This window comes from Protopterus annectens, chromosome 16.part0 (assembly GCF_019279795.1).
Source record: "Protopterus annectens isolate FY-2018-M chromosome 16.part0, PAN1.0, whole genome shotgun sequence".
NCBI lineage: Eukaryota > Metazoa > Chordata > Ceratodontiformes > Protopteridae > Protopterus > Protopterus annectens.
In genome coordinates, this window is record NC_056750.1 from 124,853,358 (window position 1) to 124,872,114 (window position 18,757).

Here is an 18,757-nt window from a genome sequence, read left to right on the forward strand (position 1 = left end):
ATAGATTTACTTTGTTGAGCTAACCTGCTCATAAAGGTTTCAGTCATCCCACTTATTATATTGAGATGAAGTTGCTGCTGCCACTGCAAGCTCCCTCTCACCGTAGTGTGATATTTACTGGAAGAACTTAATTCTGAGGCAGACCACCTTGGCCCTTTTACCATGGTCTGTGTGTTTGTGATGAACCAATGTGTCTTCCTTTTCCTCACTTTAACAAGAGGCTTACACATTCCACAGACTACATACTGTATACTTGTTGGCAGATATAGCCTTGGTTGGCTAGCTGCATGATACAGAGGAACGGAACTCTGACTGTGATGCCTGTCACTTAAATTCTTGTAGTGGGCCACGGTCTGGTGTTGTTGACAAGGGAGGTCAGAGTGAGGGCTATAAAACAGACTCACCCACCTTTGGGAGAAAACGAAGTTGGAGGATCACTGCAGTGAGATTAATTCCTGGCATCGACCTGGGAACAGGCTTTCAGAATTAGAAACCAAAGGCAGAGGACGATAGTAACTTGCGTAAATATGCATGCATATATCTAAATATTGGCATAGCCTACAATATATACTGCAAGCTGAACTCGCAAAGAACAGTGACACTACACATGATGAAATCCTCAGCAGCAGTATATGAAAGCCAGTGTAAGTCTCTCACCTCCTGGTATCTAAAAAATGCATTGCAACTACTAAACTGTTAACCTTAGAAAGGGGAGAAGCCACCCATGAGTTTCTGAAAGTACCTCCTACCAGGCATGATGGGAGTATGAGTAGGTCATTTGAGATGCAGGAGAGTAGCTGGTCAGGTTTTTGGCGTTGGGGGGCAGACAAAAAAAAAAAAATAGATTTAGTCAAGTTAATGGACATTAGAGGTGGGCAGTCAAGTCCTTTCTCTTCTTTTACTGCCTTTACTTAAATGTCGTGACTGATGATATACCTCTCAACGTCTTACTAGAGTAAGAGTTCTCAGCAAAGCTAAAAACCTTGGGTGGACTTAGGCTCAGAATCAAGGACAGATTTTAAATGTTTCTGTTAAAAAGTTGTTAGAACAACAAATGCATACATTTTCTGAAGTATGTGAAATCTGAAACTCAAATGTTTGTCATTATTTAGTGATTTCAATCCTCAATGGTTTGCCAGAAAGCAACAAATTTGATGAGGAACAGATAGAAAATTTGAGGTAAAAATTGGACATTCTGCAAAATTCTATGCAGCTGAGAGGTACGATGCTGTAAACAAAATTATTGATTGATTGCATACTAGGAGGGCTGAAGATAGAGGGAGGATAAGAGAACATTGGGGAGCTACATTTCACAAGCACAGCTGCGCATTCATGCAGGTGTTAATTCAGGAAGCATGTTTCAGTATATCACTGCATCTGTGAATATGAAGGGTAGAACAATAACTTGTGAAAACTAAAAAGGAATGAATACCACCTGGAATTTGTAGCACTAAAATTCTATACTTTTTCACCGCAGTGTAGCCCTCGAACCCCTCCTCTTTATATAGAGGAGAGATATTGAGGATACTGTGTAGTATCATATGGAAGACGTACAGTAAATGGTTCAGTGTTTTTACAGCGCTATATTCTGCGCATCAGAATGTTTGCCTGGTTTAAGTAAAATATCTGATGATTTTATGTTTTTCCACTACAGGAGAAATTGCAAGATGATCAGCATGTTCTGCCTTCCTATTTTCTGGATCTCTATGCCCGTAAAATTAAGGTAGGTGCCCTGTTCTAAATTATTTATTTATTTATTTTTTATTTAATTTGTTTGTTAACCTAGGTATGTCCACTGGAGACAGATGTTCTGTTTTAGAGGAAACCTGAGAGAGCTGGCTGGTTAAATGACTGGCTCAGAGTCACCCAGCAGGTAATTGAAAGTGATGAAGTCAAACTTTGGACCACAGGATGCAGCTTATTAACAGCTCATAGCCTTAATACTGTGTGCTTACTTCCAGGCTGAATAAAGATTTTGTTACGCCATATGAGCAACACTTTCTGATTTCAGTGGTTATTGCACTCAGTGGGTGCTGGGCATAGACATGAGTCATTTATGTGTAGATTTTTTAGTATGACTTTGGTGCAGAAGCTAACAGCTCTCTGTTGTAATTGTGAGAACTGTGAGTTCCATAGCTGTGAAAAATGAAGTATTATTCTGTAACAAAGCAGAGAATCTCAGACCTCACTGCCTTACCTTTACCGTCACACCCTTGCTACATTTGTAAACTAATACTGCATAATAAGGAAATGTTCAGAGGTACTGCAGTGGTAGCCTTCATATATACATGTGCATGTACACATGCGTATCTTTATCTGTCTATATATATACTTCATCTTTTTGCAGTTTTGCTTTTGTAGTCCACTCACTTTCAACAAGATCCTGAAGCCAACTATGTGCTGACATTCATGAGTAGAACAAAACATTTAGCCCATGCTAAGCAGTAGTCAGGACGGTATGGCTGATGCTCTTCAATAGCAAGACTGTTGCATTTCTGTGATTCTGTCTTTCAGGTGAACTTGGATACTTAGGCCCATTTTGTCTGCTTCTGGTCATGACTAAAGTTGCCTTTGAAAACCTGTTGGCACTTAACTGAAGACTTGGAGATCTGCAGAATAGGAGGAGGAGTGATGTTTAAGGGAAGGCGGGAGTTCAGCAATCTATGTAATGTTGGACTGATGATAGTTGTGAAGAAGGAAAAGATCATGTAAAATATGCGTGTGTGTGTGTGTGTATATATATATATATATATATATATATATATATATATATATATATATATATATATATATATGTTTAATCGATGGCCATAATACCGAACTACACCATCCCGAATGCAGTGCAACAGGAATGCAGATAGTCTCAGCTCATAACATCGAATCCACATTACCGACTACAACAGACAATTCGACATTTGTGGGTTCGACAATTAGACTTCAAAATAAGTGGTTGTCGCTGCAGATAGGCATCATAACATTTGGCGGCACATATGAAGGCAGTGTATCTTCTGTGACTATTTGAAACTGAGGACTGCATAAGTTATAATTACATTGTGTCAACGGGCATGTTAGTGAGGAAACATATCAGTTTACAGCTGTAGAAACAGTTTACCTATCAGGCAAGGTAATGTGTAATAAACATAACACAGTTGTGTTTACAGATGGCTACCGCAGATAGTGAGCAGTACGCCCCAGGGAGCATTGAATGTAATTATACCACTAAAAGAAGCCAAAAAGGAAAGGAAATGTTATTCCTTGATGGTTATAAATATCACCTTGAGAAATGTGTTGATGCAAAGCACCATTGGTGTTGTGTGAAGAAACAAAGGGATAAATGTAAGGGACGTTGTGTGACAGAAATTAGTGTAGATGGACATAAGTTACAGCGAAGTACAGGTCACTTTCATGGTCCGGATCCTTTACAATCTGAAGTCTGCAAAGTGCGAGAGCAAATAAAGAAACATGCCCAACAGTCCATAGAAGACCCCTGTAAAATAGTATCGGAGGTATTCTCCAGCACCTCCACAGATGTGGTAAATGAACTCCCTAATACAAAAGCGCTGCATGCAACTGTAAGGAGGGTGAGATATAGGAAGAAGGCAGCACTGTTTAAGGATATGGGTTCACTCTACAGACATGTTGTCTTTTAAAAATGGATCGTTCATAGTTGAACATGGCCTATGTAGTGATGATGTACAGTTAGTTGTGTTAACCACTGAGGATAATGTGAGGGTGTTATGTACTTCAGAATACATTCTGGTGGATGGTACTTTTCCAATTAGTACAAGAGAATGTCGGCAGGTGTACACAATCCACTGTCAGTTAGATCACACTGAAACAAAGAAGATAATGCATGTAGTGTATGGCATATTACCAAGCAAAAGTGAAGAGTGTTATAATCTGTTTTGGAGTGTAGTCATTTGTTTATGTGGCAAATATGGTTTGGAGCTAAAGCCACGTATGGTATTGTCTGAATTTGAGCATGGTGCTGTGAATGCTATACAGGCTAACCTGCCAGAAAGTGTGTGTAAGGGTTGCTGGTTTCATCTGTGTCAAATCATGTGGCAGCAGATACAGTGCCTTCATCTGGTGAAGGAATTTGGCAGTAGTTGTACATTTGCTAGCCTTTGTAAGCAGATACCAGCCCTGGCATTTGTAACGCCTGCACACATTGGTGAAACATTTGCAAACATAGAGAGGGTTATGCCAGCCTGTGGACAGGCGTTGTGTAACTTCTTTAAGGAAAATTACTTGATAGGCAGACCACGGAGGTATGGTATGAGGGGTATCACTTCTGAAAGGCATCTGCCCCTGTTTGACGTACCTTTTTGGAATCAACATGACACAAGTACATTAGGTTATCCCAGGACACAAAACGTAGTTGAAGGATGGCATAGACGTCTACGTAGTCTCATGGGTAAGCAAACCCTATACCTACTGGACGTCTTACATGCCATCCAACTACAGCAAAACCACATTGAGGATCTTAAGAGCAGACATAGGTCATGTGTACCAGCATCCCCTAAGAGACGCAGGCTACACGATAAGGAGCAAGTATTCCTTAAGCACTTGACAAAACGTGATGAAATTACTTCTCGCGACTTTGCAACACTCGTGGCACAACTTTCATTCTAACTGTTAGTACAACTATACCTTTATTAGGGGACAATGTTTTGATGTGAATGCACAACAGGTTATCATTACCTGAAAGTGTAACCGTGCACATACGTTGAGGTTTATGGTTGTGGATATTGTGTGTCACAGCAGCAGTATTGAAAAAATGTGGATGTCAGTATTCGAGTTTTCCACTGGCTTTGTTGCTCGAATGTAGACCTTTTCCTGCGTTTTGGATGCATAACTCTACCCTGCATACTTGTAATCTGCCGGTTGGACTCTGCACGTCGAATTTGATATCCGCAATTACGTTTTTTGACATTTTAAACATGCAAAATTGTAATTTCCGGTCATATAATTAGATTAAAACATCATTCGAACCCTTTCTGTTTGATGACATGGTGGTAAACCATATATATATATATATATATATATATATATATATATATATATATATATATATATATATATATATATATATATATATATATAGGGACACTTTATAATCCCGAAATTCTGAAATATCGTATTTCAGAATCCCGAGATTATAAAGCCAAAAGTGCAAAACTCCGAAACCCCAGAAGCGCGAATTTCAAAATCCCTAAGAGGGGGAGTATCAATATTCGTCAAAGATACCCACACCTCCAGGTTGGTGGCACAGCACAAAGCATCGGAGACTATCCATGTGCAACTAACAGTGGGTAAAACTGCCTTTCAGTTTATAGCCTGCTACAGATCACCCTCCCAAACTCAGGAACCCCACTCGGCTTTCCTGAAAACACTGGAAAATATGAAGGTCTCTCCAAACATCATTATATTGGGCGATTTCAACTACCCAAACATAGACTGGGAGCACTACTCAAGCCCTAACACCTTAGCCCAAAGGTTCCTAGAATTTATAAACTCAAATGCTATGGAACAAATTGTCACTACTCCCACAAGAGGGGAAAACATACTGGACCTGATCATCACCAACATGGGGACTCTATGCTCCAGACCTGAGGTATATCCCTCACTGGCAAGATCGGACCATAAATTAATCTCAGTGGATATCCACATCCCGACCCCACCCCCTGCCCAGAAAACCACAGTGAAAAACTTCTCTAAAGCAAACTTCACACTCCTCAAAACTGAGGTGGAATCCTTCAAAGCCCCCGGGCCAGTGGAAAATACGGCCCAAACAGCAGAATCCTTTATAAACGCATTCTATGGACACCTTCAGGAATGCATGGATCATGCAATCCCAAATAAAACCAAGACCCAATCCCCCAAAGGCAGGCGTCCTGTCTGGTGGACCCCAGCCATAAATAAACTATACAATAGAAGAAGGAAGCTACTACATGATAGAGCAAAATCCCTAAAAGGGAAGGCATCTTTGATCAGTATTAGCAAAAATCTACGGTCCCTCATAAAATCATCTAAGGCCAGCTTCGAGAGAAAAATTGCACAGGACACTAAAGATAATCACAAGGCTTTCTTTAGTTATGTTAGGAACCTGGGTGGTAACTCCCAGATTTGCTCAGAATTAGTCCAAAATGACAAAAAATACACTGAACCTACAGACATTGCCAACATCCTGGCTGACAGATTCAGTACAAACCCCCCCGCCACAAAAGAGCAAATATCTATCCCAGCAGAGTGCTGCCCCCCTGACATCTCAGATGCTCAGGTAAGAGCTGCCCTCTCCAAAGCAAAAAAACACAGCATCAATGGAACCAGACGGTGTCCCAGGCTGTGTCCTACATGAACTCCAAGAAGAGCTGAACCCCAACATAAAGCTACTGTTCAACCTCAGCCTTACTACAGGATATGTATCCAAAGAATGACGTACAGAAACAGTGGTCCCTCTCCACAAATGGTGGTGCCTCAACGGACCCTGGTAACTATCGCCCCATAAACCTGACTAGCTTGGTCTGCAAGGCTATGGAGAGGATCATCATGGAACTCATAAGTAAAGATATTGGGGACCTACAGACACTGGATCCTACCCAATTTGCCTTTGTTAAGGGTAGATCCTGCCTCTTAAACCTGCTCGATTTCTTTGAATCAGTCACCAAGGCCATTGACGAGGGGAAGGTGGTCCACACAGCATACCTGGACCTTGCAAAAGCCTTCGATACAATACCCCACTCGGGCATCATAGTAAGCTCTCCAGCTTAAATATAAACCCCTATGTCATTAGATGGGTTGCAAACTGGCTCAAGGACAGAACACACATGGTCAGAATTGCTGGAGCCATGTCAGACTCCAAACCAGTCACAAGCGGCTTCCCACAAGGCTCAGTCCTGGGACCTCTCTTCTTCGGTATATATTTCTCGGAGGTACAGGCCAACACGGGTGGACTATGGCTGACCAAGTTCGCAGATGACTGCAAACTGGGCACCATAATCGACTCTCCAGCTGACACAAGCATCCTGCAAAAAGGTCTCATAGAGACAGACAACTGGTGCCAGAGCCATGGCCTCAAGCTCAATGCCAAAAAGTGTATAGTCATCCCCTTTGGCAAAAACAAAGTGCCCACAAATTACCACATAGGTGGTAACTCATTAAGTACGGAAGAAGTAATTACGGACCTGGGGACCCAAGTTGATAGCAGTCTCTCATTTGACAATCATGTGGCCAAGGTGGTTAGAAAAACCTTCTATATAGCTGTCCTTATCATGAAGGGATTCACATCTAGATCAAGGAAGGTCATCGTGCCTCTTTACTCATCCTTTCTCAGGCCCATAATTGAATACAATGCCCCTTTCGGGATGTACCTTTCCCGACACCTGCAGCAACTAGAAAGACCCCAAAAGTACCTCACCAAGAGGATCAAAGGGCTCAAACAGATGCCATATGCTGCTCGGTTAAAGAAACTCCAGCTCTACTCAGTTGCATACCGCCTACTTAGAGGCGATATGTGCCTGACGTATAAGGCCATGTCCAACCCGGAATTGATGGACATGCTTCACCTCAGAAAATCCAAATTCCTTCGAGCTACACGCTCGAGGGACTTGAACCTCAGCACAGAAATAAATAGGACATGCTGGAGGAACAGATTCATAACCCAGAGGCTCCCTTCACTCTGGAATAGAATCCCAGTCCAAGTTAGGCAGAGTCTCTCACTGACTCTCTTCAAGAGGAATCTTGACGAGTGGATGGGAGATTGTAGGTTTACCCCGGGGATCACTTCTGTCCCAGGGATACCCCGGGGATCACTTCTGTCCCGGGGATCACTTCTGTGTCACTGTTAGACAGAGGCACAGTAAACTAACCTTGAAAAAGGGCATAGTAAAACTCATTTAAAATGGGTGGTGAAAGCCAAACACACTCAGGCTAGGCTTACAAATGCCATAGGGCAGATAGCCTAGTATGAACCTATGAACCTATGGAGATGTTGAAATAGTGTGTCTGGTGTTGCGCTATGTGAATGGACAGCTGGATGTTCAGATAAGTATTTATGTTTAAGGGTTTTGGTTAGGAGGTTTAGTGTGTGTCAGTGTTTTGTAACTGTGATGTGTGTGCACGCGAGGGGAATGTAGCTTGTATGGTGTTGTTTTCTTGTGTTTGTCTGTATAGTCCGACCTTGGAGTTGGTATATTTAAGTAGGGGGGATGTGGGGGGGGGTCTTGCCCCCTGCTTGTATGTAGTGTAGGTATGTGTGTTTGTGTGTGGGGGGAAGGTGTGTGTATGTGTGTGGTGTATGGTTAGTGTAGGAGTCGTGATTTTGAAATTTGCACTTCTGGGGTTTCGGGATTTTAAGGTTTCGGCTTTATGATCTCGAGATTCTGAGATTCAATATTTCAGGATTTCGGGATTATAAAGTGAACCCATATGTAAAATATAATGGGATCCTTACTGATCCCCAAATGAAAATATCACCGAATCACTAATGGCTGGGCATACTTACACAAAAGTGCTTTTCACCGAAGAAGCACTTTTTCGTAAGTATGCCTGTTGAGGATGTCTTACTACGGTGCAGATAAGGGAAAATTTCCTTTTCTCCACTGTAGTGCCATCTCGGAGTGTGAATATTAAAGTAGGAGGGTGGGGGATGCAGGGGGCATTAATTTAATGGGTTTTTTTTTGTTCTTTTGTTTAACACACTTTAGTGAAAGTGCTTTCGCTAAAGTGTGTTCGTTGATGGTGGATTCGGACTGTTGAACTTTCGTTCAACAGTCCTAGATCCAATATAATATATATTCAATATTTATACATGTATATGCACATGTTTATAACACACATTGTCAAAGTGTATAAGCATGAAAAGGTAACTGACGCTGGCACTTCAAATGCAAACTAATCTTAGTAACAAAAAACTATATAAAGTTTAGTTGTAGAAGTAAACTTATAAAGACAGATATTCAAATAGACCACTCCTTAAGTTTCCTAAGCTCTGTGGGGTTATATCTTTCCTAGGATACAACAGCCAGAAAGTCTTCCAAAATCACAAGGGCACCTTTCACATTCCCAGACCACTGAAGGTTCAAGCAGACCATTGAGAATACATGCAGTCTGGGACCCAAGCTCTTCTGAGCTTTCATGCCAACTAACAAAGGAAGGCTAGAGCCCTGAAAAATGTCAGGTGTATGTTGCCTAATTCAGTTGCCTCACCCTGGCAAACAAAATCATGCAAAAAAATAAGGGGGTTGGAGGAAGGGAGGGGTTACTGCAGCAGGACTCTATTTGAACATTTACCCTTATGATAAGTTTGCTTAAATAGTTATACTATCTTCATAATTAGATCGCAGCTACAGCAGCCTAAGTTATATAGGTGTAATAGCAGAGCTTATAAAGGCTGGGAAGAGGAAGGAGGAAGGTCCAGGAGACCCTGGAGAATGATCCTAGGAAATCCTGTTCTAGACCTGGAAAAGGAATCTTTGTTAAAGTATGTGCTGAGGACTATATTGATGCCTCTAAAGTACCCTATATCACAGCAGATAAATAGAGTCCAACCTTTTCCACAAAATCCATTAAAGAAGCCAAGGGCCTAGTATATATACCTTGAATGTGCCACACAGTGATGTGTTATGGTGGGAATAATACAAGGAAATAGCATGAGACAACGATATGGACATTTTCTACTTCGACATAGTTTGTCCCTTATTCTATTAAGATAGTATCTCAGATGTTTGTAGACATCCAGAGCATGAAGAACCCCCCCCCTCTCTTTATTGTACCAAATGAAGATGGGGAGATGGATAACTGAGTTCAGAGTAAACTCTGATACTACTTTAGGCATAAATGAATGATTTATTCTGTATTTTGTAGAAAATGAGGTAAGGTTGATCAACCAAGTGTTAATTTTTTTTAAATCAAATTTAAGATCCCAAGGAGGAGCCACCTGCTTTCTAGATGGGTGTATATGCAGAACCTCTTTCAAAAATAGCTTGACATGAGAATACCTTAAAAGAGAGGGATCTATGGGCAGTCATGCAGAAATGGCCAAAAGGTGAACCTTAATAGAAAAAAAGGCCAGAGGCTAACAGCGCGCATAAATATTGAAGAACCAGAGAAATGCTAACCTTAAAAAGGTCTTGGTTCTTAGTGTGGCACCAACTAGATAATATTTTCCATTTGCAAATATATATGATTTCCTTGTAGGAGCTTTCTTTGCCTCCTTTAATACCTGCTGCTTGTCTTCAGAAAATAGCTGCCTAAAAGGTATTAAAATTCTATCATCTATGCACTAATTTGAAGTTGTTTCAAGCTGGCATGTATAAAACCCCTGTCATGCATGAGTCGATCCCTTCTGTGAGGAAGCTTATGGTAATTACTTATGACCATTTTCAAAAGAATGAAGAACCACTGTTGCCTGGGCCAGAAGGAAGTCACCACAGTGATCTTTGGAGAGTCGTTACAAAACTTCAGAATGACAATGGATATCAGTGTGAAAAGTTGTAAAAGAATATTTCCATCCAAAGAAATGAAATTGCATCCTTTTTCCAGGACTGCTTGCAGGGAATGCTGGAGCAGAATTTGTCCAATTTTTTTTGTTGTGAATGAAGGTAAACAGATTGAACTGAGGTATTCTCCTAGCTGGATCAAATCCTGGAAGACCCCTGTATTGATTTTCCATTCAAGAGGGTCTGCCTTTGTCCTGCTTAGCTTGTCTTTAATATAGTTGTGTGTTTGAATGTAAGAAGAAGCTTAAGCTACTGTAACAGTGATCTATCTTAACATAACAGTAGATGTTCTAATAGATTGTTGTAGCAGCTGTTCCCTTTCTCCATCCCTTTGTCTTGCTTTTCATTTATTTCCAGGATGTTGCTATACATACCCTTGTGTATATAGTTTCCTATATGTTACTGTTGCTTTTCCCTTCCAAGCATTTTTCATTTTAGGGATACAGGCCCTTGTCCACCTTCTGGAGGCTAGAAATCTCTGAAGTTTTTATAGTTTGATAGGTGTTTACTAGGCTAACTGCCACAAGGGCCTTTTTAAGCCTAGCCATGCATCCCAAATCTTTTACAAGTTCTGGTACCCTTGATAAGTGTAAGCAGGGGCCTGGGAGATGAACCATTTACAAGCTGCCTTTGTCGTTTAGAGGCATAGGTGCCAAATCAGGGGGTAAATTTCCCATTCCCGATCCAGTTGTCCACTTGAATTAGGTTAGGGAGGAAGTCTGCTTCACATAGCTGGGGAACCAGTTCCAGAGAAGGGGTAGTCTCTGGGGTACATACCTGTCTCTACAACAGGTCCTGTTTATATCACAGGCAAGATTTAAGTCTTTAGAACTGGTATCTCTGGTGCTGTTTGTTTTGCAGATATGCAGGAGGTCAATCAGAGTGGGGTTCGAGTGTCTTGTATAGTGGACATAATAGGAGACAGAATGCAGGAATGGACCTTGAGGCAGTCTGCATAGGACATGTTACTTATGCTATGTATTCTTTTAATGAGGAACCTCTGTGGATGTTTCATTTGTTGGGTATGTCTGGTTAGGTGCATACCAAAGAGGGCATTGTACTCAATGATAGGTCTGATGAATGCAGTGGAACAGTAACTTAGACCTAGATGCCTTACCTTTGTTTATAAGTTGTACAGCATAGAATGATTTCCTGACAGTTGTAGACACATGATGGTCAAAGGCTAGATTGCTGTTTATGTGTGTCCAAAGTCCCTGACTTCTGGGTCAACTCTTAGAGCTGTGTTGTCAATATAATAGTTACCAGTGTGGATGACTTCTTGAAGGATACTATTATGCATTTCCTGGCATTTAGTTTTAGTCGATGGCTGTGACACCAGTTGTTTGTTTGTGTCAGCCCTTCTTGGAGAACATTTGTATCGATTGCTTAACTGCCTTTTTCTGTGGCTTTGCTAAAGCTGCAGGCAATTAGGATGCATGGAAGGTGCAAACCAAATTAGCTTATGCTATTACAGCATCAGTCGATTAGAACATCTACTTTTATGGTAACTTAACATACGCAACTATACTTTCATGTCAGCTTACTTGCTATATAGATGCAGTTAATTTAAATGTTTAAGTTTGACTAGTGTTTAGTAAAATAACTTCAGAAGTGTAATAAAATATGATTATCTGAAAGAATATCAAAAGTATATGAAACATAGGATTGCTCCTAGAGATAGAACCCCAAAATTATGTAAACTCTTTCTTCCTTGAAGTGGTTTATTGGGTGTCGTGTTGAGAGAGAGGTATGATAGAGTGAGGAAGGTAGTGGACAGATACAAACAGAGGAAGAACTAGGTGCCATAAGGGAGAATCAGAGAGAGAGAGAAAGAGACAGAGACCATATGGGCTGCCTTTTATAGTCCTAATGGAGAACGGCCACTGTGGGTGCAGAAACCCTGATGGAAATCTTAAACAGATTGCTGGCCATTTCAGAAGAGCTTGTAGGTTGGAAGACAGCAAGAGTGCTTTTTGTATAGGAGTGAGGTTGGAAAATCTGGGAAACTACAGGACTGTTATCATAACATGAGTAACCAAGCCAAGGAAAGAATCCCTGGGGGAGGCCGGTTGCTTTGTGGAGGACTGTTATCTCAAAAACATCATACATGGGTTCATGGCCACAAGGAACTTACTCAAACCTGATCTAGTTTTATTACCAAATTACAGGAGACTGTAACAGTAAATGTGGCCTGCTTGGACTTTACCAAGACATTTGCATTTGTCCTACAAGATGATTCTGCAGACTTGGAGGTAGGACCAAATCACAGGGTCTGGACTGTGGCATGATTGAGGGGTAGTACAGAGAAGGTTGTGATGAGAGGAACATTGTCACAAAACATGGGAGTGCCTAATAGAGTATGACAGGAATTGTCTCATGTACTGCTCAGTTTGTCCATTCTAAGCATACCTAAGGGAATGCAGCACAGGTATTTCCTCTGCACTGATGAAATAAAGATATGTAATAGTGTAAGATGGCGAAGTGTAAGAAAGGAGTTGGAAAAGATGTCCAAGCTGGCAGAGACATGGCATTTTAGGCTCATTTCAAACAGATACAAAGTACTGCCCTTGGGCTGCAATGACCCTTGTATGAAATGTCAGCTAGGGTAGTGGGATTGTTTGTGGCAGAGCAGAAGAAGCATCTGTGGGTGTTGATAGTGTCTCCTCATTGAAATGTTGGCAGTCCAAGTGCCGAGTGTCAACACTCTTAGAGACTGAAAATGCAGGAGAAGAGCAAGTCTTGAACATTGCTCTTCTCTTTTAAAGTTTTCTTTTGCAGGGAGGGGATGCCTGTCTGGACTCTCTGATGTGAGGGGCAGGTCCTGCACGTGTATGAGATTGCCATGCCTTAGAGAAGACAGACTATCCGAGAAATGTTCAACTCAGACTTAGGAGATATATAAATCTAGTTTTTCAGCCATTCAGTCTCCATGTTTCGGGACTCAATCTAGCAAGTACCAACATTTAAAAGGGTTACCATTGATCACATTTAGACTTGACCAAAAGGAACAGAGAGGGAAGGCCATGTTGCATTGGATAGAATGCTGGTGTATATTCTTAGGAGATGGACGTAATAAACAAAGTAGTTGTGCCTCCACTTCTCTTCGTACTGTTAATGGCAGACCTGAAGTACACTGCAGTTCTTCAGACCGCACAGCTAGAGGGAACACTGCTGCTGCTGGAAGGAGTTGAGGAAAAAGCTGTCAAGAGAGTGTATGGGATGAAGAAGGAGTATTCCCCAGACATTGAAGAAGCTTGATCTGTTGTCACTAGAGATCAGAAGAAAGGAGGGGAATATGATAAGGGTGCACAAGTTCATGAAGAAATAGTCTGTGCTTCCTGAATCTTCGAGAGAAAGTTGCAGACCCATGGAATGGATGGTAGGAGTGGAGAGAAAATTGGTCAAAGCAGTCAGAAGGGCATGGAACAGGTGCAGAGATGAAGAGCGAAAAGGAGTGAGGGAAGCTGCAGTGTTCATTGTACTTAAAAGGCAGACTAGAGCATTCTGATTGCATTCTTCTGCTGTTAGACAAATGTACAATAACGTAACTTTGTAGAGGGCCTCAGAGTAAAGATTATGGATGCTTCTTTTCAGGTATCCTCCTCCTGTGGCAAAACAGGAAGCCATTTCTCAGCTACAGCAAAGAGGTGAAAGAACTTTGTCAGGTGACAAACTTAAGTAACTCACCTTGCATGGAATACAGAAAGCACTCCAGGGCATTTTGGCATGGGAACACTGCATCTTGTCATAAATACTTTAGTGAAAGAGGAACCACTGTGCAAGAAAAGGTGATGATGAAGAACACTGGACTGAGCGTAACTTGCGTCTGTGAATACAAACTTCTCCTTTATCACTGTGTCCCTTAAAGTGAATCCATACTTTGAAGGCAATACCTTTTTAGGGTGGTCAGATGAGGACAGAAGTACCAGTTACCATGTAGTTAGTTTTCATGATCTGTTAAGGCAATGGATTGAACAGTTTTATTGGCGTCTGATTATCATTTTGGATAATCTGATAACAGCTGTGGGCATTTTTCCTCTACAACCATAGGAAATGTAAGAATGTGGAAACATAATAAATACATATTTCAAAGCATCTAATAGATAGTGGTGCAAACATATAGCACTTAGTAGAGTGAGACACACAATGGGAAAAACAGCACCTTACAGAGCTGTGCAGATTCCCACTGTGTCTAAAGCACTAGTGATTTTCTCTTATAATGTAGACCCGCAGGTTTGGAGTCTGATTCTCATGGGCTTATGATTACAGACCAAAGCTGTACTATTGACCACAAATATGGGCCAGTTAGAAATGTGCTTATACAAGGCCAGTTGCTGAAATGGTTGTTTTAAAGGTGATAATGGAGAACACTGGACTGAAATAGTGCCTCTGCCATCATGATTTAAAATGTTAAGACAACAGCATGTGTGTACAACTACACTTCTGCCATAACACTTCAACCATCATGCAAAGACACTATTTCAGTCCATCGTTCTCCATTATTGCCCAAGAAAGTACTCTTGAATGGTTTCATAAAGGAAGTGCTGACTACTGCTGCACACTTATGTCCATTCAGCTCTGTGAAAAGGAGGTGACTGGACATTTCTTGCTACACCTTCTTGTGTGGCAGAACATCACAGTGGGCCAACATGTATTGCAACTGTTTTTACTTTTTTTGCCTCTGTAACCATTCTGCCTACTGATTGTGCATCCCTCTGTTGGCCAATTAGTCTGTTTGTTTCCCATCACAGGAGTGAGGGTGGGCTGAGATGGGATGTCACTTAAACAGCCATCATGGTTATTTTGAGATTTTTGTAATTTGGTCTGTAACCTCACAGCACATGTCCCATACTGCCCAGAGATTTGGCTTGCAGTAGATGTGTTAGTGAGAGCATGTCACTTACTTACACAGCAGAGCTCATCTTCTCTCCTCAAATATAGCACTTCCACATGATATCCAGTCTCCACTGGGGATTCTGCCATGCCATATAAATGATGGCATAAGTGGGGGCATAAGATGCCCCCATCGTTGTTCCTCTCTTCTGTATGAAAAATTGATTCTCCCATTTAAAATAATTGTGGGTAAGACAAAACTCCAAAATGGACAACAAATAAGAAGTTTGAGGCCCTTCACCCATCATTCTAGACATTGCTTCCAACCCCCATCTAGTCTCAATGTTAGTGTATAAAGCGCTAACATTACCTGATGCCCAAAAGTAATAATCTCTCTATTCCATCTTTCCCAAACTCTCTTATAATTCACCTGTATTTTTTATGTGGGAGGGAACTTTCAGTAAATATTTCTTAAACTGAAAGTCCAAAAAAAATCCCCACATTTTCCAAATATGAGCCTATTCCCAATATTATGCATCTACCTGGAGGATTGGACAGACTTTTGTGAATTTTGGGGATAGCATAACATTTAGGGTCCCTGGGTTCCTTAATAACAAACATTTCTACATCAGTATTCCCCAGGAAACCAAGCCCTTTCCCTTCTTTCCAATAATTCACTCAGTTCTAAAGCATTTAACTGGGTTATTATTAAGTTCCATATAGTTATCAGTTTCACATATCAACTCATTAACTATATTTTCATACTGATCTCTGTTCATGGTAACCCAGTTACCACCCTTGTCGGCCTCTCTAAAAACATAGCCATTCAAATGCAAACACACATTTTGCAAATCTGTCCATTCATTTTTTGTCAAATTATATTCTTTTTCCTGTTTCAAAAACACATACAATTCATGTTCCACCATCTTACAGACCATATTTTCAAACATATGAATAGTTTGAGAGATTTTTGGTGGCATAAAATTGCTTTTGGAAGGAAGTGTTGGAACACATAAATGACCATAGCCAGTACAATTACACTCATCATCTTCACCAGAAGTTAGATTACACAATACATCATCATCAGTTTTCCCCTCTTCCAATACTTAAAAAAAAAAAAAAAAAAAAAAAAAGAAATCCGTTTCATATAAACTTAAATTTAACACAGTATCATCACTATTCCCATTATTACAAACATTAACATTTTCACTGTTTTGAAAATGCACCTTTAAATACAACTTTCAGAAGAAACATTTAATATCTAATATTACATCTGCCAAACAAGGTATTCTAGTAGGGACAAATTTCTCCCCTTTTAAAAGCACATTTTTTACAGTGTCTGTAATTTGTAAATCCGATAAATTAACAATTTGCAAATGTTCAACATGATGTTCAAATAAAGTCCCTGAACTAAATTGAGGGAATCTGCAGAGCCATCAGGATCCCTTATTTCCTGTTGTACTTTCCTCGGTTCTTTTTGGAATTAGTTTGTCCTTGCTGGGGCGATTGTACAGGTCTGGTAGAGTTGTTTTGGGAATTAACAACCTCCCCAACTTGCATGTCTTCAAATGACGTGCTTTTTTTACTCAGACTAGTGTCGCCTGATGAAAAAGATGTTGCATACTTCCCTGGACCCAGAAGCTCCTCCTTTAACCTTCGACTTGCCAAAACGTCCACTCCATTGCCAGGAATATACCATGTTGTTTTCAAAATCTTTTATGTCCCTATTCAAGGGAATAAGAAATGTTAGGTCAGTAGAAGTTGGAGGGAATATGATAGGATGGACGGTCAAAATAAAAAAAAAAACAACAAAAAAATGGTAATCAGGCTAACACATCTGTCATTCAGTCTTTTCACAGTCCTGGTCATGTCAGGGTTTTGACACACAACACATTCATATTTTGGTATGTCACAGATGTGTCTGTTCTTTCTTACTCATGAAGATATATTAATGTGGAACTGTGTTCATAGCAGACGAATCTTTCCCAGTACACTGTGCAACCCAGGTAAATTCTGTGTTTGTGTCGAGTTTCTCTGCAGACAGGTAACATAGTGCTACAAAATGAAATGTAATCACCCACATTTTGGCATGATGATTAAAGTGTTTACAGGCACAAGGTACAAGGTTTGATTCTCATCTTTGGAAAGCATGGATATGCTTAAAACGGTTTCCTAGACTCATTAGGCTCATAATTATGTATGAACCGATGTGCTTAACCATCTCCTCCTCCAGTAGCATCCCATTTCCCTCCTTTCCTAGCTGATGTAGCATCCAACACCCCCACCACAATGTGGTGGTCCCTTCCTTTTACAAAGATTAGCCTTTCTGAGACCACATTTCTTCCTGCAGTAGTGCGAAGTGAGTATTAAGTTTCAGCCAGTTTGCCATCATGTACAACCCCAGTTTGTTCCTATATGATGAGCTTGCAGTGTACACAGACTGTAGCCACACTGGTGTCTTTGTACTCTCACTGCCGTCTCCATGCAGGCTTATTAATCAGTTGTGCTCCTAAGTTTCGCCTTCCAGTCTCCGTCATACCATGCTTCTGCTGTGGAAAGCCCCTTTATCTCTACCCACATGAGGCAGAAGAACTGGCATTCCTTAGGTGCCTGTTTGCTGCTCAAATCCTTGTCTACTGTATTGTAGTCAGGGCTGCAGTCTGCATGCCAGAGGAGCTAACAGCTGGATTCATGCACTTAAGCTGTATGTTTTTTTTACATCTTAGTAGCTCTTATTTGGATCATTTTTGCCTTCATTTCAAACATTATTTATTTATCATTATTTATTCTTTTTGATAAGACTGTATTTGTTTATTTATTTCGCATTTGTTAACGAATTGGTCCAGCTGGGTAAGAATTTACCCTTTTTCAGTGGAGACCCGAGGGGAAAAGCCCCAAACAGACATACAAATTAACAATATTAAAGAGCAAAACAATCTTATGGATACAATGGATAAGAAGAACATAATGTACTCAATGGAATAGTACATAGCTATATATACAAAAAGTGTAGTAATAGGTTGTAACATGAGAAACAACAATCCAGCAGGTAAGCAGGAAGGAAGTTAAGGTTGTAGGTAATATAATGAAAAGAAACGAGGTATAATTAGATTAGTGGCTAGAAGAAGAAATGTGTAAGTGCAGGGGCTTCAGAATTGAGGGAAAGTAGAGTGAGAATAAAACATAGAGAGGGGTGACTGATGTGTTCCTGGTCTTTTCACAACATTTCTTACACTTTTCTGCCTTTCTCATCTATGTAAAGAATGTTTTTGAAGCCATAGCAAATGTCATGTGATTCTGAACCAAGTTTGCTGAGGCAGCAATGATTAATAGCCATCATAGTCAATCCGTCATGATGGTAAGTCAGATTGTCATACTGAACCCCACAAGTTGTTTATGGTCATTAAAACAGAGGGTATTGA

At 40.6% G+C, this 18,757-nt stretch overlaps 1 protein-coding gene across 1 annotated transcript in view; it reads left to right on the forward strand.

Annotated features, from left to right (window-relative positions):
* TEP1 (telomerase associated protein 1) overlaps positions 1-18,757 on the forward strand; it is a 2,704,809-nt gene that overhangs the window by 846,650 nt on the left and 1,839,402 nt on the right. Inside the window, exon 12 of the mRNA XM_044058078.1 lies at positions 1,655-1,723. Coding sequence (XP_043914013.1) covers positions 1,655-1,723 — 69 coding nt within the window. The remainder of the gene's footprint in view (positions 1-1,654; positions 1,724-18,757) is intronic.